General features: G+C 38.1%; 2 protein-coding genes across 3 annotated transcripts; both read right to left on the bottom strand.

Annotated features, from left to right (window-relative positions):
* Positions 1-79: 79 nt before the first annotated feature.
* usp42 (ubiquitin specific peptidase 42) lies at positions 80-17,510 on the bottom strand. Of its 2 annotated transcripts, XM_061708083.1 has the most exons (18): positions 17,365-17,510; positions 14,966-15,215; positions 13,940-14,146; positions 13,700-13,810; positions 13,343-13,442; positions 11,797-11,864; positions 11,609-11,679; positions 11,405-11,487; positions 11,169-11,280; positions 9,359-9,499; positions 9,003-9,103; positions 5,760-5,925; positions 4,923-5,621; positions 4,369-4,448; positions 3,161-4,216; positions 1,697-2,010; positions 787-834; positions 80-695 (listed from the first exon to the last, which is right to left on the bottom strand). In XM_061708083.1, exons 2-17 carry the CDS (start codon positions 15,204-15,206, stop codon positions 791-793), a joined length of 3,594 nt encoding a protein of 1,197 aa, XP_061564067.1. In that variant the 5' UTR covers positions 15,207-15,215; positions 17,365-17,510; the 3' UTR covers positions 80-695; positions 787-790. The 2 variants fall into 2 exon arrangements, with proteins under 2 accessions (XP_061564067.1, XP_061564068.1); XM_061708084.1 differs by lacking the exons at positions 80-695; positions 787-834 and having other exon boundaries at positions 1,969-2,010; positions 3,165-4,216.
* A 438-nt stretch (positions 17,511-17,948) lies between these two features.
* On the bottom strand, positions 17,949-26,159 carry eif2ak1 (eukaryotic translation initiation factor 2-alpha kinase 1). Its single transcript, XM_061708086.1, has 15 exons — positions 25,815-26,159; positions 23,395-23,562; positions 23,130-23,266; positions 22,881-22,924; positions 22,692-22,791; positions 22,498-22,578; positions 22,295-22,388; positions 22,116-22,164; positions 21,590-21,968; positions 21,301-21,409; positions 21,095-21,201; positions 18,963-19,077; positions 18,803-18,882; positions 18,438-18,671; positions 17,949-18,245 (listed from the first exon to the last, which is right to left on the bottom strand). The coding sequence occupies exons 1-15, from the start codon at positions 25,981-25,983 to the stop codon at positions 18,144-18,146; spliced, it is 1,968 nt and encodes a 655-aa protein (XP_061564070.1). The 5' UTR covers positions 25,984-26,159; the 3' UTR covers positions 17,949-18,143.
* Positions 26,160-26,267: the final 108 nt, after the last annotated feature.

Below are 26,267 nucleotides of genomic sequence, written 5' to 3'. Positions count from 1 at the left end.
CATGATCAAGAGAGAGCAAGAGAGACCGCTTGTGGAAGAAGCTTCAAACTGACAGATTGAATATTATGCTTCCAAAAGATAGGGAAAAAAAACAAAACAGTAAAAAAGGGGAGAAATGTTGTCAAGTCTGTCCAGGGTTAACATGGAGGTATCAGTCAGTGAAGCCTTGTTCCCACAACTGTAGTCATCTGCCTCATTCATAAATATCTCTCCTGTCAGTTTGACCGCACCTAGTGGGATCAAAGACCAACAAAACAAAACAAAAACACACACAAACACTGCAGCTCTGTAGATATGGTGACATCTTAAACTTTCAATCGACACAATGCCTTTCAATCCTTCTCATCAGGCAACATTTTCTCCCTTTTGTTTCATTGCGTTTGAAGCAAATGGATAACCGGCTGACTGATGTTCACACGTTTTCAAGTCCTGAGTTCCACTGAGCAGCAGTTGAAATGTTTCAGCTCCAGGCTTTGTTTGTATTCAAAGAAGTATATATTAATATTTTTCATAACTGTTCAACGAGTAACAGTTTTTCTTAACCATTGTTATGAGATTTGTTAAAAATAAATCACTAATTTAAAAAAAGAAAAAAAAAACATGTTTGAAACACTTTTGAAGAAAGCACCACTTGAAGTCATCTATCATATCATTCCTCTGCTGTTGTCAAAAAGATGTAGGTGGGTCTGGAAGGTCTGGAAGGAGAAAAAGAGACACGTTCTCAATAAAATAAAGTGATGATCTAAGACATTTGAAATTAAAGTGTTAAAGAGGGTGGCCACTCACAGACTCAGTGTTTCAGGCCATGAGAGTTAGTTCGACTGTATCCATTTCCTACAAAAAGAACCAAATAAAAAAAAGGTTCAACATTTTACGTGGACTAGTTCAACAGCAACATTTACTTCAGCTATCTGAGAGTCTCTATGTACGACGGAGTATTAGGGCCAAACTAAGACAAAAGAAAATTGGAAATTACGAGAATAAAGTCATAATATAATGAGAATAAAGTCGTAAAATTACGAGAATAAAGTCATAATGTTGTGAGAATAAAGTGGTAATAGAATAAAGTCATAATATTACGAGAACAAAGTCGTAACATTACGAGAATAAAGTCGTAACATTACGAGAATAAAGTCGTAACATTACGAGAATAAAGTCGTAACATTACGAGAATAAAGTCGTAACATTACGAGAATAAAGTCGTAACATTACAAAAATAAAGTGGTAATTTATGAGAATAAAGTCGTAATATTACGAGAATAAAGTGGTAATTTATGAGAATAAAGTGGTAATTTATGAGAATAAAGTCGTAATATTACAAGAATAAAGTCGTAATTTATGAGAATAAAGTGTTAATTTATGAGAACTCTAACAGGAAGAGCATCTTCTCCCTGTGTAAAAATGAGGAATATTGAGCATCTTGTGAAGTTATATTTATATATTTATAATATATTTAATATTACGACTTTATTCTCGTAATGTTACGACTTTATTCTCAAAATATTCCGACTTTATTCTCGTAATATCACGACTTTAATCTCACAACATTATGACTTTATTCTGGTAATTTTACGACTATATTCTCATATTATTATGACTTTATTTTCGTAATTTCCATTTTTTTTTTGTCTTAGTTTGGCCCTAATACTCTGTCGTATCTATGAGAGTCTCTCTCAATGTAAAACTCTTGTAATACCTGTGTGTCCATTGAGATGGGGGTGAGCTGAACCATTTGATGGTGGGGTGTGACGTGAGGGGGCTAGATGCTCCCTGCTGGCGTCGGCATAGTCTGAGCAGTGACGTTTTTCCGGTGAAAAGCCATTAGCATGTTTAGAGTCTCTGATGTCAGAGTAACGCCGTTTACGACTCTCCCTCTCGTCACTGCTTCTGTTCTTGTGGCTCCGTGCAGCATCCGAGATTTCTTGCTGAGAGTCGCTGTCCCGGTGCCTCCTCTTCTTCTTTTTCTTCTTCCTTGTTTCAAAGGCTGTGTCTGAATCTACATCCGAGCTTCTAGGGGAGGACAGACAACAGTGTGAAACAACAAAACTAACCTCGGACTAATCGTTTCATTATTAAAAGGCCAAGAAATTGTGTAAAAGTTTTTAATTATTATGTCTTAGAACTTGAAAAAAAGAATGTATTTTATAGCTTGCTAAAGAAAATAAACAGTCCATACTCCATTATGAATTTAACAAAATCAAACTATAGAACAAGACTTCTAAACTTACTGGTACATAATGCACTTTTAAAGTCAGAAAATGAGAGAAACTATCCGTTTTAAACTAGTCTGTGTCCACTAGTCCTTACACATTTGTTTTTCTACTACGTTTTAGAAAAGATCTCTGTGGACATTACACCACAGTAAACACGTATCACAGAGCCATCCATGCTCACTGGGCATGCATGCACAAGTAACAGCAGACTGATAACTCTGGTAATAACCTCTGCTGCAGATTACTCGTATCTTTCATCCTGTGCATGTAGGCAGTTATAATATTATTGAATGCAGACTTTGGCAGCGTAACAGAAGTTATCTAGTTGACTATGGTTCTACGAGTCCCTGGATGATTCCCAGTCACACAGATCAGTTGTTCACCCCCTTGGCACGAGACGATCTTGAGACTGGACGTCGTCTACCGCGCGTTATTTATAGTGCAAGTGCAACAGTAGCCGACATGTCACATGCGTAATGTGACTTTGTTTACATAAAAACTTGACCTGCACAGAGTGCAAGATGGCATATCCACTTTGTTTATTGCCACTAGCAGTCAGAACTTGATACAAAGGATAAAAAAGTTTTCTTAAGCTTGGTGTGTCAGTTACTTAGAGGAGCAAATCATGGAGCAAATTGGTGCAACTATGCAATAATTTGAAAATACTCAAGATTTTGCAAATGACTGAAATAGTTAAATTGAAATTGGGTCTGCAATGGACAAAACATTTTCAATTTTCAATAGATAGCTTCACTAGAGTAGACTGGATGCTCCTCTCAACAATAAAAAGGTTTTATGTTTTGAATTGAGAACATGAAAGTAACCTTCATATTCCATGTTTTCACACTATGAAGCTCAACCATCTAGCGAAACTATCTCTTTCCTTAACAGATTCCTGAGTGGCAGAAACTTTTAGTTTGTATTAAATCAAGTAAAGTAATACTTACCCACTTTTGTGGTGCCTCTCTTTATCTTTGGACTTCTTTTTCTTGCTTTTCTTGTGTTTTTTGGAGCAGTGTTCTTCAGAGCTGTAATCTCTCTCGTTTCTCAGACTATCAGCAGTCCTCTGATCTTCCCTTTTCGGAGCCATGTCATAACTGGATAGGGAAGCCTGTGGGGGAGATCCCTTAGACTTGGATTTTTCCGGGGAAGAACTCCTCTCTTTTGAGTAGTAATAGTCCCTATCCCAAGTGTACCTCTTGTCCTTCATCCCCCGTGATTCTCGACTGTCCTGCTGCCACCTCCAATGGCTTTGAGGCTCCTCATGATGAGAGTAGTTGTATCCCCTCCGCTCATAGTCCACATCGGAGCGTTGGTGGTAGTGGCTATAATTGTAAGACCGTCGTGAAGAACGGTCACGATCCCTAGAGTGGTGAACAGTTCGCTGCCAGCGCCGCTCAGGCTCCCACTCCCGGTAGTTACGTTCCTTGTATGAGTGATGGTGATCTCGGTAATCTCTTCTGTACCAATGACGATCGCCATCACCCTCTCGCACCTTACTCCTGTCCCTGTAGTGGCTCTCTCTGTTTCTGCTGTAATCAGAGTTCAGTCTGTCCCTCTCCCTGTCTCGGGAAGATTGCCTTTCATTGCCTTTGGAAATAGGCTTGGACTGGCACTGCTCCTTATTTGCTGTTTCCTCTTCAGTCCCTGCTGATAAACATTTGGTCAGCAGGGATTCCTTGGCCTCATCGTCACTCTTGCTAACCGTCGCTGGAGCACCAGACATCCCATTGATACTTTGAGAGCAATCTGGCTGCGAGGATAAGGGAGCAAAACTGCCATGATGTCCAGGCGATGCCACTTCATTGGATGCAGCAGAATGGGTCTTTGTAGTAGCTAAAGCTGGAGAGCCAACAGCAGACGATGGTGCATGGTGAGGCAGGGGTTCAGAGACTGTTTTAGCCCTTATGTCAGAAATCGGGAAGCAGTGGCTCTCAGTAGCAGCAGGAAGAACGTTCTGAAAAGAACCGGGCTGGGATGAGGCAGGACTGTGTATCTGTTTGCTGAAAACAAAAAGAATACAATACAAGCATATTAACAAATCGCTTTTAAGGAAGCAAAGTGTCAAAATTGTATCCATGTTATTAGAAACAGAAATCTAAATGTCAATGCAGCATTGTAGGAACACCTTTTCAGCTCAGGATGTGTATCTTACTTTGGTTGACTGTGGTCTCTGCCTAATCCATTAGGAACAACTGTCACAGACGACGAACTCCCATTATTGCTTCCAGGGATCTGAGTGGTTAGAAAATGTAAAAGAAGAAATTTGGTCATAAAACATTGCTTATGGAAATTCATCCATGCATTTACAGGGTTTATACAGCAATCCTTATGTTAAATTTAATACCAATTTAATACCTTTTTCACTACCTTCAGATTTTTTTAAAAAACTGTCACAACATTAAGTGTTAATCACGGACCTTTTAACATTAATTCAAATTTTGACCTATAGAACACTATACAGAACAGATTTATAGACTCATTGATGTTGACCAGATGTTTCACATTTATTTCACTTTGTGAATGACAATAAAATAGACTGCTTAAAATGTAAAAGGTAAAAAATAATACCAATTTAAAAAAAATAATACATCTGACAGTGAATTTAACACTTTTAATGGCCTTAAATTTGGCAATTTTCATTCCACTTTTTAATACTTTTTAAAACCCAGCGGAAACCCTGATTTACAGAGAATGGTTATAATTTACCTTCTCAGGGGTGCTGTGTCCATTCACTTTGTGGTGTCCATAATACTGTCCATTCTGGTTGGATTTAGAGACTCCGCAGGTTGCTCCATTTAAATCATTGCCATTATGGTGCACTCCTGACTCTCCATTGGTGGTTTTAGGAGAAGCAGCACATTCATCTCCTACGATGTTACTTTCTTTAGTCTGAGACTTGGATAAGCACCCATTATCCATGGTGCTGCAAGTCTCCTGATCAGATTCTTCTGAAGACTCTTGGCTGTACGGCACCAAGAAAGACGCTCCATTTCCGCCAGCGGGGTATTCGCCATTACTGCTAGACTTGCCGTTAACATGGTTAAATTGACGTGGAACAAATCGGATGTCCGACTGGACGTCTGAGGTAGACTGTGAGGAGGATAAAGAGCTGGAGGAGGAGCTGCTAGCAGAGGAGGAGCTGTTAGCAGAGGAGGAGCTGCTAGCAGAGGAGGGCTGGCTGTAAGAAGATGAAGAGGATGGTCGGTTTTGTTTGCCTTGTCCAATGAAAAATGAAAGCTTTTGTCTTTTGTCTTGGTCTGGTATCATTGTAGGTCGGCTGACTGCGTGTGAAATGGAGGAGGGAGTCGGTACGTGGCCAGGTTTTCCTAATGCACTGCTGGTGCTGCTCTTAGAGCTGGTGGGATAATCCCTAAGAGTTCCATTCCCGTTAATATGGACAGTGTTCTGGCGAAAGAAAAAAGACACAAAAACATACACTGCTTATCCAAATAAAACCTGGACTCATGTTTGTATTGATTATTTAAAAACAAAAAAAACACATTACCATTACTAAAATTATCCTCTGAATAGATTTGGCATTACCTTGGCCATGTGTGGTGGCAATTGGGGACCGATGAAACCAATGTTGTTGTGGTGGACAGCGTTGTTAATGCGTGGTGTCACAACTGGCCGTGGAGATGACTGACCCGAGAGGCCTGGGCTATGGCTCAGGTTGTTGTAGTCGCCAGCTTTTTTCATATCATAGGATCTAATGAAATGAGAGAAATAAACAAGAATAAGGAAACATCCATTCTTCCTTTTACACCCAATACATCTTGAACAGAGTTGTGTTTTCCTCGCAACTGGGGACTATCCCAGTTCTCATCAAGCAAGATGTGGGGTACGTTAGATAGGCCAGTGGTCCATCACAGGCTACACAGAGACAAATGAGCACACTTACAATCTGGGTAACATAGAACCCCCACTCAACCTATCACTTATGTCTTTGGAGTGTCAGAGGAAGTCAGGAACATCCAGAGAAAAACAAAGAAACAAACAAACATATTTCATTGCCAAAATTTAATGGGGACATAACTGATCTTTAAAAACATCTCTGGCTGAAAATACACCAGCGGTGGAGTCCTGCAGCGAGTCATATGATCTGCATCAAGTGACGCCTGTAGCAAAGTTTCACAATAATTTAAAAATGTGTTCATTAGTGTAATTTAACAATTAGTTGTCTATTTCTATTTAACATTTTAAATATATTGTGTGGACACCCAGTACTTAAAATGTATATCTCGCCTGAAGAGCCAATCTATTATCACCAGATAATATCTTGACAGGATTGTGAGTTAGGTTATTTCCTGACCTCAAATATTAATATAATTTCATTGAAAATAATTTTGATATGAGAGAGAGCTGCTATAAAGAGTGAAAAACTGCAAATACACCATGGAAGAAGAGGTAAGGAGGGAGGATGATTTTTTTTTTTAAAGGGAGTGCATCAAACAATTATAAATCAAACTAATCACTCAGAGACAACCTGCTTCAGAAAGAGTAGATATACATATGACTTCTTCCTGACTGGTCCAATATGAATGTTACATTTGGGTGCATCCAGCTGAATAGAAAATATAAAGCATTGAGGCATGGTGGCGCAGCTGGTAGTGCAGCCGTTTTCGGCATAGGTTTAGTGTACAAAACATATAGTCACATTACCATTACTACTAGAATTGGACAAAACTTAAATATCGCTAAGTAAAACCTGAAACGTAGAATTTGAAAAAAGAAAAACACCAAATGTTACAAAAAGCTTTTTAAGCTTTCATGAGGTCAATTTGCAGATGTGTCGCCAGTCCAGTTTATCGCAAAGAGTAATGGAGACACTTTTTACGCATTTGAACATCTCCAGCAACACGGGAAATGATGTAGTCGGTCAATACAAAGCCATCAAAATCTAGTGTCCGGCTGTTTCTGCCCTCATTTATATGATGTAGTTGTCCTATAACACTACTGAATCATTATGAATCATTAGGAGCTTTGACTTTGAATAATCATTTGAATGATCATCTGCTGCCTTCGTCTTCTGTTGACAATCTTCGCCACAGCGGTGACAGCAGTCACAATAACTTGCCCAAAGCTAAAGATACTTCCATCAATCTTCTTTGAAGTCAAGATTTTCTACTTCTTTGTTTTGAAGCAAAGTCCAATGGGATGAGATAGAGAGAGTAATGGTGGTATGGAGCGAGATGTTGGAGAGTTGCACTCTTAAAAAAACAAAAAACAAAAACTGTTCAGTGGAAACACGACTCCCAACCTCACCTCTGCAACTGCACCTTGTTGCTTTAGTTTGTAATGGAAATTTTGCTACAGTTAAGGCTCAGTTATGGTTCTGCGTCAAAATGGCGCCGTGCCTACGGCGTGTGGTTTGGATCGACGCAGAGGACACGCCGTCACCTGCGCCGTCTCTGACGTGCACCTCCCGAAAATTGTAACTACGCGTCGAGGAGACGCCGACCACACGCAAACGGAGAGGGCTGTGATTGGTTCGTTTGAAAGCGAAGCATTTCCGGTTTCCGGTTTGAATCAGTAGTGAACTTCCAGGGCTCTTTTCTTCGTTTATATGTGATTTTTTTTGTTTTTGATTTTTGCACAATAGTTGTCATTATCTCTTTGATTTACTGTGACCGGAAAAAGTCGGATAAACCATTCAGAAAAAGATCGCTAACTAGTGGCCGCGGGGGGTACTGCACCGCGACCAAATGGAGAGACGGAGAAGTCAGAAGGGTTCAGCACGGCGTCACGGCTGCGGCGTGTGCTCTGCGTTGGTGTGACGCAGAACCATAACTGAGCCTTTAGGACATCAGTTATCAGCAGTGTTGGGACTAACGTGTTATTTAGTAACGCGTTAAGTAATGCCGTTAGTTTTGCGGTAACTAATACTCTAACGCATTACTTTTTAAATTCAGTGACCCAATTACCGTTACCAAACGGTGCGTTACTCCGTTATTTCTGGCTACTGGTCGTTTTGTGGCTCTTTTTTCTTCTGGGCAAAAAGATTCTTATAAACCGACATGCCAGCATTGGTTACATTTGAGAACTGTAATGAACGATTCATCAAAGGGTCCGTTAAGCTGCTCGCTGAAGCTCATTGGCCGTTCTCCGCTTGTTGCTAAGCAACCAACGTTATTGACACAGGAAGTGAAGAAGAGGGGAGACTGTATAGAATGCAGAACATGATGCACAATGCAAATCCATACAGTACCTGCTGAAATGAAGGCTAGAGGGGCATTAATGGGAGCATTTAAAATAATGTTTTTATTTAAAGTAACTAAAAAGTTACTTTTCATAGTAATGCATTACTTTTTGGTCTAAGTAACTGAGTTACTTTTTAATGAAGTAACTAGTAACGGTAACTAGTTACTATTTTTCAGTAACTAGCACAACACTGGTTATCAGGAACAAAGTGTGAACACAATGACGAGATTACTTAGGACTACAACTAGCCCCCGCCCTCCAGTCAAAAAAAAGCTACATTAAGAACACACACACACACACACACACACACACACACACACACACACACACACACACACACACACACACACACACACACACACACACACACACACACACACACACACACACACACACACACACACACACACACACACACACACAGTGTGAACATTTCAAGTTATTGTCTTTGTATTATTGTTTGTATTGTCTTTGTCAAATTGAGTGTTTTAATGGTCTGCATATAATTTTACTCCATTTCAATTTCACAAAGCATACACATTTGAAAGTGAACAGCTGTAACTTGTTTATTTATAGTTTACTTACTTGGTGTAGAAAAGAACATACGCCTGTTGATTGAGGACAGACCGGATATCGCTCACAGACACAGAAGAGTCGTTCATCTGATACCACTGACCATTGCTGGCCTGTCAAAAAAAACAAAAGAAAATTGGCAGCTTTGACATTGTATTTTCAATATCTGAATTGTTTATAGAGTATTGTAAGCACATATACTATTGTGTCCAGGTAAGACCTCAGTCTATGGTAGCCTACTGGATATTCTGAATTTTCCATCAATGTATGAAGCTAGTTGCTAGTGGAGTGTTGAGACAAATGTGTATATTTGTACGTGACAACAGCAGTGTTCTGGTAGATTTAATAGTTTGTAACATTGCCAGTACCTTAATATAGCAGAAGTAGTGTCCAGCATGACAGCTGAACCCAGAGTGAACTAGTACAGCATACAGCCCGTAGATTTGGGATTCCCCTTGTGACTGAGACATGAAAGGTTGCAGGTCGAGGTACTCTGGATACTTCACATCCTGGTGAACACAAAATAGTTGATTAGTTTAAAACACATTCATCAAATATATTTGTTTAATAACAGCAACACATCAGGGAGCCATCCCATGTCTATATAATTCACCCTTCTATTAATTTCTGCCGCTTATCCTTGACCAATCACAAAGTTAACAGTTGAACAAAGATCCCCATGTTGTTTCTCTGTAAAGCCACTTCCTCCAGCTCTTCTGAGGAAACACTGAAGTATTTCAAAACCACTCAAGAGATCTCCAAAAAGTCCTACGTATACCTCTTCCCACAAAGACACGTCTGACACACCTCCATTGAAAGGCCTCAACAAGGCACCGTGACTAGATGCATGAAGAACCCCAACTGTTGTACACCCAATCTTCAAGGATGAGCCTAGAAACCTCCCCCAAATGGAAGCCAGTTTAGACTGTTGTATTCGGAACTCAGTCTTTTGTGTCATTTTTCACAACTCTTGATTATACTGTGAGGATTTGAACTTAAACTAATAACTAAACTTGGCTCAGCTCTATTTTCACTAGAACAGACCAATACAGTTTCCAGAGCACTGCATTCGCTGCCCCTTTACCACCTGCCAGTAGGGATGGGCGGTATGGACTAAAAAATGTATCAGGATCATTTCTGGCATTTATCCTGATAACGATAAAAATGATGATAAAAAAAAATACCAATTCAACTTCACCTTTTTAACTATAAATCTATAACCACATTCAATCTTTGGAACCCCCAAAACACTGCTCTAAAAGATACTAAATGCTACTAAACTACACCAATTAAATTGAATTGAAATAAAAACCAATTAAATGAGTTACACCTGTTCTTTCTTTCTTTCTTTCTTTCAGACTCCTTCCTTTCTTTCAGGCTCATTCATTTCTTTCTTTCTTTCTTTCTTTCTTTCTTTCTTTCTTTCTTTCTTTCTTTCTTTCTTTCTTTCTTTCTTTCTTTCTTTCTTTCTTTCTTTCTTTCTTTCTTTCTTTCTTTCTTTCTTTCTTTCTTTCTTTCTTTCTTTCTTTCTTTCTTTCAGGCTCATTTCTTTCTTTCTTTCTTTCTTTCTTTCTTTCTTTCTTTCTTTCTTTCTTTCTTTCTTTCTTTCTTTCAGGCTCATTTCTTTCTTTCTTTCTTTCTTTCAGGCTCATTTCTTTCTTTCTTTCTTTCTTTCTTTCTTTCTTTCTTTCTTTCTTTCTTTCTTTCTTTCTTTCTTTCTTTCTTTCTTTCTTTCTTTCTTTCTTTCTTTCTGGCTCATTTCTTTCTTTCTTTCTGGCTCATTTCTTTCTTTCTTTCTGGCTCATTTCTTTCTTTCTTTCAGGCTCATTTCTTTCTTTCTTTCAGGCTCATTTCTTTCTTTCTTTCAGGCTCATTGACGGTTTATCGTGAACATAAAATATCGCCCATTCCTACCTGCCAGTCTCCTGCTTACTTCAGTTCCTGCTCATGAACAAACCCCTGAGATACTTAAACTTCTCACCTGAGGCATCAACTCATTTCCAATCTGGTAGATGACCCACTCTTTTTCCAAATCAGACCATGGCATTGTTCATGAAGATGCTTAATCTCACCTCTAATTAAGCTGACAGGACTCCGTCATCAACAACAAGCAAAAATACTAACTGAATTTGCCCAATTAGAAAAGTTGCAATTTAGCATTAGGAAATATGTATGTACCTTTGTAAGTTTTCCTCCAGTAAAGTTTGCAAATCGTTTGAGTGACAGAGTGAGCACATTGGGGCTGCGGTGGATTGTGAATCTCTTTGAGGCTGTGACCATTTTTTTGCACCTGAGAAAAACAAAGTTTGATTAAGTAGTTGGCAAACTAAAAGATAAATAAAGAAAATGAAAAAGAAAAAGATAAATAAATAAAGAAAAACAAAACTTCCAAGCTTATAATTTTTACTACTTACTTGGTGCATTTGTAGGCGTTTTCACCATCCAGTTGTTCAGGCTTGACAAACTGCTCCAGAGCCTTGGAAACACTGGGCGTCATCTGCATGGAGTGAAAAATAAGTTTTCATGTTTCGCACGGTCTTTTAAGAGTTAAAATAACCATATAAAATTATGTACAAACAGAATTATACCATGTCAGCCCAAAAAATGAAATTAATTACCTTAATTTCAAGAGTAATATCCAGAAAAGGGTCAAATGTGTCTGAAACTGCTTTGCAGTTTAAACATTTCACTGAAAAAGACATTCAAGTGTTATTAGTGTTGCAAACTTGTGAAACATTATAATCTAACTTCACACTGAGAAAAACTAATTCCAACAAAAAAAAACAACTCAACCATAATAACTTACCTCTGGACCTTAGGTACCCGCCAAATACTTGATGAATGAAAGTTGTTGCCTGCGTTTGCCTGTCCAATCTGCCACAAGGATAAAAATGAGGATGAAAATAAATTAATAAAAGGGCAGTTACACAACTCACTGTGTCAGTCTAATGAAATAAAAATACAAAAAATGTTCCTGGTTACACAGAGAAAACTGAGGAATAAGAGAAAGATTAATGAGGCAGCACTTGTGATTTAAAAAGCGTAAAAATAATTTAAGCTTTACAAAATAAAAAAAACAACAACCCTTTGTTAGATGAAAACTGCAGTGATCAGCACAATATATATACAGAACATGGCCTGCTATTTATCGTTGGAAATATGTAAGATTTGTGTGTGTGTGTGTGTGTGTGTGTGTGTGTGTGTGTGTGTGTGTGTGTGTGTGTGTGTGTGTCACGACTACGCCATCTTCAACATAATAAATATTTAATGCACTGAAATGTTAGATTTAGCTTGCATTTATGATTATGTGCACGAGAAAGCAGTAAATTGCATTGCAAACACATTTTGTTCGAGCTGTCTCTTTACGATATACAGAAACAAGACATGCATAATTTATACACACAGTAGCAATCAAATGTTTAACACACACTATCTATCGATTCTACATCAATTCTTAATGTGCAATTGTGTACATACAATCCACTAGCCATTTCTTCCCAAACCCTAGTTGTAATGCATTCTTACTGCCCGAGGACAAAAACGTGTCCAAGTCAATTCGTTTTGATGCTACATGACCTGAGTCAGAAATGTCTTTGGTGATATTCTGTTACCTCTGCCTCCACTAGCTAGTACAATCATTTCCCAAATGTGGCAGATGTCTTCTTAATACAGGTACCAAAAACACCACCTTTAAACTTTTTGAAACTTATAACAAAACAAACAAAAAAAAACTCCCTACTGCAAAACTAATCCCAGTTGGGGCAAAGTAAATATCTACAAAAGCAATGTGGACATATCTCATCTGCAATTTTCCCAATCTATAAGTGGAGTTATCGTTCCATGTAGAGTAATAAAATTACCATAGAAAATATTCTTAAAAACTGTACTTTCAATAACTGTGATAGTTACTGACAGAATACAGACTTTAGCATCACTAGGTTCTTCTCTATACAGGGCTTCTTTAATATTTCCCATACTCCAGACTTGATCTTTCTAACTAAATTAACTTTAAGGTCTTTTCAGACATGAGATATGCAGCTTTATTAGGTTCAACTGGTTAAAGTATAGGCATTTAGTATTTGACCCTTGTTCAATTAGCATTCCTTGCACTTCTTCCACACATGCCCACATTGACTCTTTAAGTGACAAAAAGAGCAAAAGGGGCTTTGTGATATTTTCCATCATTTGCACAGGACAGACCAATAAATCAGTTACGGTATAATATAGATTCAGTCTCCCTAGAATCACTGTCAAGACATGGACCCAAAATATTCAGTCACCAGATTAATGGAAGGCAGTTCATATTTGAGAGGTTTAGAGAAATAGTAAATGAAAGTTATAACAACACTTACTTGGTTCCAGGTAAGCAGGACTTTTGCATAGCATCCACAGTGTACCGCAGGAACTCATGCGCATCCTCCTGGCTTCCATAGCGAAAGTGCTTTGCAATCCCTGTGTTAGTAAATGAATGAATGAATTCATTAATTAATGAATGGCATACTATTGTTGAACCTAACATCACATTTATATTGTGCTCTCAGAATTATTTTAAAAAGACAATATACATTTTAACCAACAACTTTTCCTCCAAAATTAAAAGGAAAATGAAAAATGTAAACATTTTCACAGTGCGTCCTATCTCTCATTTCAGGCAAAGTTTTTGTAAAGGACAAGGTATCAATTTTTCAGCTGTGTATACATCTACTTACTTTTGAGCTCATTGAGGACACCAATGGGTTTAATGACATTCCCAGAGTTGGCAAAAACCTGAATGATGTGGTTTTGCATGGTGCACATCATACAGAAGCCTGGCTCATGACCTGCATAAGGCACAGGTGTACATAAAACTGGTAAGTAAAACATGGTTCAGGCAAACAATAAATAAATAAATAAATAAAGCAGCTCAGATATTCATCTTAATTATCCAAGCACCTCAAACATGAACTTACATGTTTTGGAGTGTTCCCGTGTCAGCATGTAATTAGCTAATGGAGGGGTGTAAGTGAGACACTGCAGAGCTGAGTTGAGAAAACAGGTGTTCCCCATATTTTGCAGGCCAGCTCCGATGCGGTGAACCTGGTTCCACTTTAGGCTGAGCCGCTCTGGAGAAAATAGGACCTTCTGGGGCAACTCAATTCCATCGCCACTGCTAATAACTGGACATAAAAGAGACAAAATAAAAGCTGAGAATTAGCACCAATTCATTTGGCAGGTGTGTTCTGCATATCAAAAAATTAAATGTATCACAAGCTCAAGTGATTGATCAGACTCTTACTTTAAAACTGGCCGGATTATGCAAGTGGTATAAAGAGAGAGTGGGGGCAACAACAAAACAGCCAGAAAAGCTCTTGATCAAAAACAGCAGCAAAAACATGACCTTATACATGCAGTTAAGATTTTCTTTTCCTTTTATAAATGAGTAAATCTCATACAAGAATCTTCCTCTTTTCTTTTTGCCTGTTCCCTTCAGGGGTTGCCACAGCGAGTAATCCATCTAACCCTATCATTTGCCTCCTCTTCTCTTACACCAACTAACTTTATGTCTTCTTTCACTATATCCATAAATCTCCTCTTTGGTTTTCCTCTAGGCCTCCATCCTGGCAGTTTGAACCATATCATCCTTCTACTGATATAACGAGTTCATGCAAGAATATCTAACAAAATGTCAACAGAACCATTTCTGCAAAAAGGTTGTTTAAAATAATAAAATAGTTGAATCTAAAATAAATGTGTTTTTTTTCAGCATCTGAAGAACACATACGTACATCATACAACTGCATTTTTACACTATGGTTACAGAAAATCTGACAACATGGTTTGTCACACCATGCATACAATGCTGGAATGTCTTGAGTATTTATCATGCAACTTGTAACTAAAGAGAAAGAAATAGCTGAATGAAAAAAAAAAGTGTATAACCCCCAAGCTTTAACAACACACATAAAAATGCAGCTGATGAAAGCTATTGTCCTCACCTTGGTCCTTGGACCGGTCGATAGAGGACAGTGTACTGTTCTGGACAGCAGCGCAGGGGGTTGGACCCAAACACCCTCCTGGAGACTTGATCCTTGGAGAGTCACTTGGCATGGTGGGACCCACTGGCCAGCTGCTGGAACAACTGCCATCCATGCCCACGTCACCACTTGTGAAGGAGGATCGGTTAAATCCCACTGACTCGTGGTCAGACTTCTCTGAAGATCTGTCAACTATGGTCATTGTTCATAGCTGTACCAAAAACAGACAAAAACATTTGAGTCACAAAAAAGGACTGCATTTCCAAAATGTAATATACATAATATCCTTTTGAAATGAATGAATCGGTATTGCATAAACAAATGAACGTAGAAAAATCAAACTACTGCTTATTTGGATTTAAGTATGGATGGTTTGCTCACCCGTTTACTCATTTATGTGTTTGTGCATACATGCATGCATTAGAGTGTATCCATGCGTTGTTGCATTTTACGATTAATTTAAAACAGCAGAGTTAAGTTTGCATTAAAACACCAACTACTCTATACTAGGTAAAAATTTGTTCTTGACCCTAAACTGTTTATCCTAGGTTTATATCCTGATAGACATCATATGTCTAGAAAAATAATCACTGCCCTGGATTTGTGTTTACTGCTTGCAAAAAGAGTCATAGCACTCTCATGGAAGAGTGCCAGTAAACCAAAATTCATTAACTGGATTAAGGAAATGTCTACAATTCTACCTACGGAAAAGATTACTTAGATTGTAAAGGGGAAACTTTCATTATTTCAAAACATTTGGGGTCCTTTTATGGAATACATGGAGGGTGTGGATTTAAGCGGTCTGGGGAGTGGGGCGGATGAGGTGTAGTTACCAGTGATCATAAAACCATTTCCTTTCTTTTGATACTTGATTTCTTTATTCTGTGTGAATTGTACATTCAAGTTTGTATTTCTGAACTATGCACAATGGTGAAATAATTTGGGCTAACCCTTCAAAAATAGAGAAACCTTTGTTGTTTTCATTGTTATTTTGTTTTGTTTGGGGTTTTATTTATTTTATTTTTACTTGTTTATTTTTTCTCTTTCCTTTTCTTATATAAAACTAAACTGAGTGTTGCTTTATGATATCTCATAAATACCTCACTTGTAAGGAAATATGATTTGAATGCTGGACAATAATTCAGTACAATGAAATAAATAAAATTCGAAATACATATATATATATAATGTATTTAATATACAATTAAACAATCGTATCATTAAATAATCAAATGGTGAATATATTTAATTGAATATACATTAGTCGAAATGACAGTAAATTCATGATGTGCTTCAGCCAATGCAAGGAACCATGAAATAATTAAATATGTAATGAAACAATAAAATATATATCAATTGAAATTGAATTATTTAATGACACAATTAATTATTTAATTGTATATTAAATAAATTATATATGTATGTATTTCCAATTTGATTTATTTCATTGTACATTTATTTAATGATTGAATTATTTATTTATTTAATTTAGCCTGTTTCAGCATTCCATAGCCTTGCAATGTATTCATGTCTACTATTTTAGTATTATTGTTTTAGTTAGTTTTGGACCAGTCATTCAAAAAAAAGAAAAAAAAGACCAAATGCTTGCAGCGTTTGTACAGTTACCTCTGGTTATTTTATGACACCCAGTCCAACAAAAAAAGAGAATCTGATGGTCCACTGTTTTAGTATTATTGTTTTTTGTTAGTTTTGGACCAGTCATTTAAAAAAACAATCAAAACAAAAAAAAAACCTTAAAGTTAAAAGCAGCCACCCCGGGAGGAGGGAAGCACATTTGAACCAGCATATGTTCCCTCCCACCTGCTCCAGCAGGGCCTTGACCACGCAGCGCCCTCAGATGTCGAGAAAACACGCACCATCTCAAAGTTCACGCCAAAGAGGAAACTTTGGACGCAGCGCTGGTGTTTCTCCCTGTACACCAGGAAACAGACAACGGGGACAAAACACCGACTTTTGAACCCTCGCTGTGACGTCAGCGGGGACAGGCGCCCGTGCGACAACATTCCCGCTAACGAGGCTAGCGGCGGAGCTAGTTAGCAGTCCCGACTAAAATGGCGGATTAGGTGTGATTTAGCACGCCGGAGTCGTGTTAAAATGTCCCATTCTGACGTCTACGGTGCTGTATTGTATTGAGCCGGTGATAGTAGGTAATACCTAGAGGAGAAAGGAGGGGCTCGCCGCCGGCGGCTGCGTGTGTGTTTAATGCGCCGCTCTCTCCGACATGACACACACAACCGGTGTAAGGCTACTACAACAAATCCCAGCGGTTTGCAGGTACGGGAATGTTCCAGCGGAGCGTTCAGGGTGTCCCTCGACCGCGGAGACATTTTAGTACTCACCTGAAATGCGTTATAAATCCGTTAATACCAATTTTAAATCCATTCCGTATTTCCAGCGGGTGTCCGGCGGTGAACAATGACGTAGCGGGTTGCCTGACGGGTACATCCGGGTACCTGCCATGAAACGACGTCGCTGATTGGCTGCTGGGACGGAACGTCGGCGAGGAACGTGCTCGGGAAGATCCGTCGCATGTGCTCGATTCAAACCTCGCCGTGCACGAAGTACAATCCTTATTATGGATAGGTTGTCCAAGCACAATCACTCGAGCCTGCCAATGACGGATTACAGTATATTCACAGCATTTGCACTTTTATAAATTCTCACAATATGTACAGAGGGTTATAAAAAAAAAACATTAAAATCATCCTTTCATACATACAGGCAACAGAACAAAGTTTAGACAAACATGAGTCGGAAAATCACAGCAACAGTGTTTTTTTTTTTTTTTGGACCAGTTAGAAACTGACAGATAAAGAAGCTGCACAATTTAACAACGCATACATACTTATGTCACATTTTTCATTTGTTAGGAATAATTAAATTATCAATTTTGTACAGAGTGCTTCTTAGAATTACCATCAGATATATCACAAATAAGCTTTATTGAACTAGATCCAACCACAACAACAAAAAATCAGAGTGTACATGGTACAACACACACCCACACACTTGTACAAAGTTAGTGAAACCAAGTACAACAGTGGCTTAATAAATAGTTTTGACGGTCCATTTAAATGTTTTAGGGCTCAGGTCCTGTCCAGGTCACAGAAAGAGAAGCTCACAAGCTCCCTTGTGAGCTCTGAAGCCTACTGATCTGCAACCTCAGTTGCACGATCTCCTCCTCTTGCTCGTCAACCCTTTTCTGTAAACCAGAGATTACCTGAAGAAAAGCAAAAAAGACATTCTCAAATTAGTGTAACTAAAGGCCTCCTGAATCCTGGGAGGAACAGAGGGCTTTCTGTAACAGTCTAAAACTACTCGTGTAATCCTAAATGGATTGAATGTTTTGTGGGTTTGTAGACTTTAGATCAGTAATCTAAAATAAGATTAATTGTCTGCCCAAGCCAAATACCATGTCTTTATTGCTGAAGAGTTCACACTGTAGCAGCTGGCTGGCAGTAGGTCGAACACCGGGGTCTTTACTTGTAAGCTTCAGGATGTACTTGGTCAAAACTGGCCATTTTTGTGAGAATGAGTCTGGAATTTTCCCTTCTCTCAGGTCCCCTAGAGTCCGGACCCTCTCCATCTCTGTCCCAAAAGGCTGGAACAGCTCAAGAGCCACAACTCCGACGCTGTACATATCTGACTGGGAACGCAAAGTAGATACAGGGAAGAATTTTAACATTTCAAACGCATTACCTGAATCATTCTTAATTAACAGCAATGGAGATATTGTATGATTTAACAATAACTGCACTGTACTGTTAATAGGATTACCTTTGAATCATAGTGAGAGCCTTTTAGCTGTTCTGGTGAAGCATACACAAATGTGCCAACACCTGAAGTATGGATTGAATCTGCAAAATACACACAAAAAAGGTACTAGCGCCATCTACTGGTAGTTCTGTGACATGTTTCTTCTGAAAAGCATAGTTACCACTGCCAGGAGAGGTTTTTCTCTTATGGCCATCTAATAAAATGTCTCTACAGGCCAAACCAAAGTCCCCAATCCGAACATGGCAGTTGTGACCATGAAGGAAGATGTTTCTTGGCTGTGGAGCAAAAAAAAACAACAAAAAGATTAGTTCCTAGAGCTACAGATGCATATGTCAAGGATACTGTTGTTCTACATAAAATCAAACAATTTCATACAGTATAATAAAGGCATCCCTCCAAAAATAAAACCCACTATTTTTATATTTTCCCTCTTGTATATCTTTCTCATATAGATATGGTTTGAATATTTTTCAGATGTTCAAGGTAACAACTAAAAAGCAAGAAGTTTTGATTCAGGAAAATCCATCAGAAATTCCCAAATACTGTTATGACATTTTTATATTAAAAAAAAAATAAAATGCAGCCAGGGAAGTCACTACAAAATAATAACTACTCACCAAAAAGGCTTCACCCAATATTAACTACAGCGCATTTAATCAGTCCAGAATTTTAAATAAGTTATCAGCTATGACAGTAATGCTACCCATGAAAGTATAAATGTGCACCTCTCAAGACTACTCAATTAAATCAGTTCAAAGAAGATCAAACACAGAAAGCTTGTGAAAACACAAGAGAAGTACTTAATAAGTCAAGGTTAAGCTTAATGATTTTTTCCCCCTTATGAGTAACAAATAAAACAAAACAAACCACATCATACAGGGGGCAATATTATGATTTTTGCCTTTAAAAAAAAAATGTAAATACGATAATATAATGGGTAATTGTCATCTTACACACGACCAGAGAGTCTAAAATGAGGCTTCTGTATGATATACCATATAGTTTTTATTTCATGCACAAGAAAATAGATCTGTGAAGTCTCATGGAACTTAGCTTTTAACATCTTTGCAAGATTGGTGTTTCTGTCTGATGTAAGATAGGGGAGAATTTCCTTATAAGTCATGGTCTCAAATTTCTACATTACAACCAATCATAAGACAATCAAAAACACTTGAGTTCTGCCTGTGGCAGAATCTTGTTTTCTGGAAGTCGTTCTGAAATAATTATGACCTTTTGGAGTAATGTCCGGTTGATCAAAGATTAAATAAAGTTGTTGGAAATTAGCATAATAAGACCACTTTAAAGAATAATTTGTAAGTATTATTTCTGAAGAGGTGTTTGACTTGTATATGACATCTTCTACATTGAATAAACCCCCCGCCCCAGACAGTGCAGCACTCTAGGATCAGTCCTCTGCATCTCGCTGTGGTAGCTTTGGCAGTGGCACAGTGGTGTGGTTTCATGTTAAAATATCTGTTTTCATCTAATTTCAAGGAAAATTACTTTTTTCTTTTTTAAAAGGAAGTGTTGTCTCATGGTTTCCCATCTTCACTATTTGCAAAACCTACACAGAGAAACTTTGGACTTGTATCCTGTGCTTTTCTTGCAATAAATGCATATCACTTTAGGCACTATACCACACATCAACAATGGTCAATAACGGCTATAAGTTGTAGCAAACTCGCGGAGTGACAGTGAGCATCATGACAGAGGGCTCTAAGCCCCAAGAAAATAATGATGGAAGAAACCAAACAAGAGTAAATCTCTGACAGTGCAGACAGGGGGACCCTCAGTTAAAAAAATGCAAAACCAAAAGACCACCAAAACCGCAGAAAGACACTTTCATTACATCTCTGAGGTGCTTCTGCAGGGAGAAGAGCCAAATATGGTGAACAAGGCTGGAATGATACTTTTAATAGACATAAGCAATACAGACTTGACGTGATGGACCTGATGCTGAGTTAAAGAGCCAACATCAACAAACTAAGCAAAGGAGGGGGAAACTGCCTATACCTGTTCCTAAAGCAATGTAACCTTTCAACCTTGACAAAACAACATTCACATAAAACAAACTGGCAGCAGACAGAGGGATAAAATAAAGTCCTGTCTAAGAGACTGCCTGATCTTTCATCACAGTATTTCATTTGTGACCGATTAACAATCATTTTAACTATTAGGGAAAACCAATAGCTCTTGACTGTGTGGAAATGCTTACTTTTCACACTAAATTAAAAAAAATATCATTCATTTACAACCAGTTTGGAAACATGCTGTTAAAATAAAAACCCTTACCTTCAGGTCTCTGTGCATGATTCCCTTGGAGTGAATGTACTCCACTCCTTCAAGTATACGTCTCAGCAAGTTGAGAGTGTGTTTCGCATCAACGCAATCATACAGACCTGAAAAATCAACAGCAGATTACAGCAAATGTATTTCGCACATTAATTAAACAATATTGTAGAAGATTAAATGTGTTTAAGGAAAAAAAACAACATTACAATTAGATATCTGTTGTTCTTTGGGCTGATTGTTCCTCTCAGAGATCCAGTCTTTCAGTGAACGATCACACAGTTGCATCTGGATATAGAGCATCAGATGGAACTGTACCTGCACATAAGAGAAAAAAAAAACAACAACCATAAATTAAGATTTTACATCTTTCAAGATAGGTGTTTTTTTGTAGTTTTTTTTACTTCCCACAAAAAGTCATACCTTTTACTTCAAGTAGATATTGAAACATGACCACTGTTAAAATTATTCTATCTTAAATTCTATTGAAGCACCTACCTCTTTAAAGTGGCTTTTGATATGTTTTCCGGCCCATTGCTGGAAATCTTTGTCGATGCAGGAGTTGTTGTTCAGTTCAGAACTACTCCTGCTTGACTCCTCCTCCAACAGCGCTGCACTCTCCCACCCCGTGACGGGACATTTGGAATTTTTCACAGATTCTCGCTGTCCGAGGAACACACAAGGGACATAGTTCTCGGGGATGCGCTGCATCATCTTCGGGCACGCTACTTGTCCTTCCTTGGTTGAAACTACACCTCTCACAGGATGGGTCTCTGAAGGCACTTTGGCACTTGAAGCTGCATCTGATGGGTTGTGACTAAGGCTTTGAAAAACTATAGATGAGCTGGTACCACTGTTGTCAAGGCTGTCATCAGAGCTGTGAATGAAAGAGCCAAAATGGATAAGGTTTCATAAACCTACCACCAACCTAAACATTGTTGTTTAACAAGCACATGCTACTGCAATGAGTGGGAAGAAAAGTTAAAAAAAAAAAAGAAAATGTCACCAATGACACCAATCATACATGTAGTCTTTTCCTGGAGATTCCAGAGCTGGAAGGATAGATTCAGGATCTAAAAAAATAAAAGACAGTATACACATGAGGACCTTACAGTATAAAGATTGTTCACCCGTCTCCAATAACAGTGCCTTCATTCATTTCAGTCCAGCCAACTGGTTGCAGGACAGCAGTTAAATACTCACATGCTGCTGGCTGGACATGTTCCATCCACGCAGTGTGATAACCCACAACATTTACATGCTGCAAGCTGGACAACACTTTGACTTCTCTAAGGACCTAGCACATTCAAAACACGCAAAATTAGTCACCATGTTCAGAATATATCCTTAAAATGTCTAAAATTATACATAAAATGGTGTGATAATCACCAAAACTGATGGCTCACCTTCATGCAGTCTTCCTTTGAGACTCTCTTGATGAGAATTTTCTTCACAGCATAATCCTGCCCATCTAGTTTGTTGATAACCTACATCATAATTTCAAAGACATTACAAATGGGGTAATCAAGTCAAATCTGCTCATGATAATAGTTTTTAAGGGATTTAAAAAAATGGTATGAAGTAGAAACAAGTGGCATACCTTAAAAACATTTCCATATGATCCTTTTCCAAGTCTACAGAATTCTTCAAATTCATTGAGATACCGTGACGTCTGAGCTTGAATCAGTCCTTCCTTAGGTCTGTGGAAAAGCAAAAATATTACTAACAATCTACTTTAAAATTCTTTAGCAGCATCATAACTTTAAAATGTACTCTGAGGGCAATGTACCTTACAGCAGAACTGTGTGTATTTGTGCTGAGACTTTGTTGGCCCTACAAAGCAAAATGATAGGAATTACAATGATTGGACTGTGAACAGAGCAAAATACACTGAAGTAGTATTTTTTCTTTAGTTTTGTTTGTTTTTAGGGACCAATCCAGTTTGTATCCATATGTACTTCTATTTGTCAAAATTGACAGCATATCTATTATCAAAACAAACACCTTCTACACATGGTGGGGAGAGAGTTGAGGTTACCTGTGGATACAATGACGTGCTTGCAGCATTAATGAGCTCAGTGAAGGCCCGATTGTGCTGGAGTCTAATGGTGCTGAATTCATCACTGATGGCCAGAGGGCAGAGGAGGTTCATGGCAGCCAAACGCTGACCAATAACTGTCATAGAAGTAAAGATACAATTTGACAAAAGGATCAAAACACTGAATTTATTCTGATATCTCAACATAATGCTAAACCTGCTGTATTTACTTAAAAAGAAAAAATTGTCACTTCTTCATAAATACCTTTAAACAGCATACGAGATCGAGCTGGGTTGCTCTCATAGATGCAGCACAGGTGCTCGAGAAGAGACCCGAGGACAAGGTGATTGGGGATTGCTGAGGCAAATTCTTGGATAGATGGATAATGCTTACCAGCCATCAGAACCTCACGGTTGTTATCTGTGTCTGAAGCTGAGCATACGAAGAAAAAAACATAATGAGAAGGCAGAAGCAGTTGTGGGGAAAACAAAAAAGTTTTGTCATATGCTTCAATTTTAAAGCCTTAAAGACTCAAATTGAATGCTGAGACATAAAAAGAAACATGTATTGAATTTAATAAGCAATACCTTACCTTCTTCAATAACTTTTGCTATCATTTCAATTAGGCTTTTTTCTCTTAGGTCCATCTTTCTACATTAAAATCCTTTTTGTTAAATATTACAGATGCCAGGCTACACTAACGATCATACCCTTCACCTCGAAGACATAAAATAAACTCATCTTGTTTATACATATGGGGGTGTACACCGCAGTTAAGCTTATCTGTCACATCCAGTGTAGATTAGCCCACTCCACCTACTGGAGTCACGAGAGGTCCAAGAACAGGAAGTAGAGGCCTTCAAATAATAATTCTTTACCCCTCAGTCCAGAATTTGCAGGATGTTTGGAGGGCATGCCCATGGACGTGGTTTTTTCTTTCCACATCGATCAAAGGCTTATCGTAGAATTGTTAACAGACTGATACGGATTACTTCAGGTAAAATAATGAACTTCAGAAGAAATCCAAACTTCTGAAAATTATGTGTCAGAATCATGTAAAGGAACTGGAAAGGTCACATTTCAATAAACATTATTTCTTTATTTAGATTGTGAGCAAACTCTTGATTTTAAGTGCACATAACTAAAAGCCCCTGCACAAATTTTGAAAAGAACATAAAAACCTACAAGACCACACATTTACTGGCACTGACAGAACACAAAACGTACAAATACAAAGACCACAACTATTCTTGACAGAGACAATACATTAACAGACAAAACCCGGTGCCACTTAACAAATGAAAATATTTATTGGCACAGAAATATAAAAAACAAAAAAAACTCCCAATAGGTAACTGGCCACCTGTCCTTTTTCTTTTCTGAGGAATGTCAATATAAAACAGATAAATCTGCTTATTTTAAGTGGCATTTAGTTTGTTTTTCTTGTAATAACCGTTTAAAAAAATAACATTGCTGATTAAGCCCTATATCTTTTTTCTAAGGCTGCTTCAATGTCACCACCCCTTGTCTCTTTTCACTTTAAGTAAAAATCAAACAATGCTGGCCGAGCAATTAATTATTCAATAAAAATGAGATGGTTTCTTGTAGATTCAGACAAGTTATCAGTATTTATTTGGAATAGTCTCTTATGTAATGCTAAATATACCTACATATAAATATAAATAGTCAGATGCTAGTTTATTATGAGTAGGGCATGGGTGCAGATCCCGGGGGGGACGGGGCATGTCCCCCCCAATAAAAATACCCTAAATTATTCAAAATTGAACAAATGTATTTTCAGACTTAAAGGTTGAATATGTAGAATATTTATTAAAAATATATTTCTAAAAAAAATAATACATCCACGGTGCGTTTTGAGGTGTACAGAATGAAAGTATTGCTACTCCATACATTTTTTTTTTAGTCTGAATTAATATTTTTAAAATTTCTCGACAATGACTTTTTGTCAACGTTCTGTTTACATTCGTACCTGCCCGTAGCCAACATGTGGCTCACTTCTCCCGCAGAAGTATTATTTTATTATTTAAGTAATATTAAAATTATGATTTACGAATATAACAGTTAAGTAAGCAGTGACACACACTGTTGGCTGTTTAGGACAAATAAACAAGAAATGTAAGCACAATAAATGATTCCCTGTGCAGTATTTTTTGGCGAGCCTTTACCAATTTATGGCATGGTATGAGTTGCATATTGGCAAAAATTTAAAATTAAAATCACGTTGGTGTCCCCCCCAATCCTGACATCGGATCTGCACCCCTGGAGTAGGGTCTTCATCAATCTACCTATAACTGTGACAACATTCATTTTCATCTGAAACTGTTTTTGAGGGCTAAAAATGTATCTGGATGGTAGCTTTCCCTGCTCTCACTGGTTTAAACTAAAACAGCTAAATAATGTAGTGCAGTAATCTGCAACCACGAAATTAACATTTGTACTGTTTCAACAACAAACTAATATTTGTGGTCGCACCCGATGCAATGTAATAATGTGGGTAGCTGAAGAGAATAAGTTGCACGTTGATCTCGCGAGATCGAGCAACACGGAACTTAGATATTTTTAACATTTTACCCAGTAGTGTGTAAAATAAAGCATGTAGCAGAACGACCACGACTAAATTAATAAATATAAACTCAATGCTTAAAATAATAAAAGCCGCCTACTATCAAACATGACTTCTCCGTCTTCTTCGCTTGCCAAACTTAACAGGCTGCCGTTGCTCCCGTTCTCGTGGCTCCTGACAGGTTTAATGTTACGGCGAACCAACAAGTTCCTGCTGCCAGAACATTCCTCCGAGCACACGGTTCCCTGCTCGGGTGTCAAACTGTACATTTTGACTAAAAATAGGGAACCGGCAAAATAAAACCCTTGTTAAGAAAGTTTCCCCACGTTTATAGCAGCTACCCCATATCTGCTGTGAAAAGCGTGAAGAATAATAACACCGAATCAGCGGTCGTCCATAAGAACGACCTGCCTTCAGGGGACCGTCATACAATGTGTGTGCTGGAGTTCCATTTGTCCTCGGAAGTGGGGATTTCCCACTACCTAGTTGGATTTTTCAACTGGAACGCCCTTCGAAGTGGGATTTCCCACTGGGAAAGTGGGAGAGTCTTCAC

Source organism: Cololabis saira, chromosome 19 (assembly GCF_033807715.1).
Source record: "Cololabis saira isolate AMF1-May2022 chromosome 19, fColSai1.1, whole genome shotgun sequence".
Classification (NCBI taxonomy): domain Eukaryota; kingdom Metazoa; phylum Chordata; class Actinopteri; order Beloniformes; family Belonidae; genus Cololabis; species Cololabis saira.
Note: the sequence above shows the minus strand (reverse complement) of the source record. Positions and strands in the feature narration are given on the sequence as shown.

Coding starts and splice junctions, on each gene's coding strand:
- usp42 (XM_061708083.1), bottom strand. CDS start 15,206: ATGACCATAGTTGACAGATCTTCAGAGAAGTCTGACCACGAGTCAGTG. Junction 11,680..11,796: donor CGGGTACCTAAGGTCCAGAG/GTAAGTTATTAT, acceptor TGTCTTTTTCAG/TGAAATGTTTAAACTGCAAA. Junction 835..1,696: donor CCATCTCAATGGACACACAG/GTATTACAAGAG, acceptor TTCTTTTTGTAG/GAAATGGATACAGTCGAACT.
- eif2ak1 (XM_061708086.1), bottom strand. CDS start 25,983: ATGTACAGTTTGACACCCGAGCAGGGAACCGTGTGCTCGGAGGAATGT. Junction 23,563..25,814: donor CGGAGAAGTCATGTTTGATA/GTAGGCGGCTTT, acceptor TCGTATGCTCAG/CTTCAGACACAGATAACAAC. Junction 22,389..22,497: donor CAAAGGAAGACTGCATGAAG/GTGAGCCATCAG, acceptor TGAATGTGCTAG/GTCCTTAGAGAAGTCAAAGT.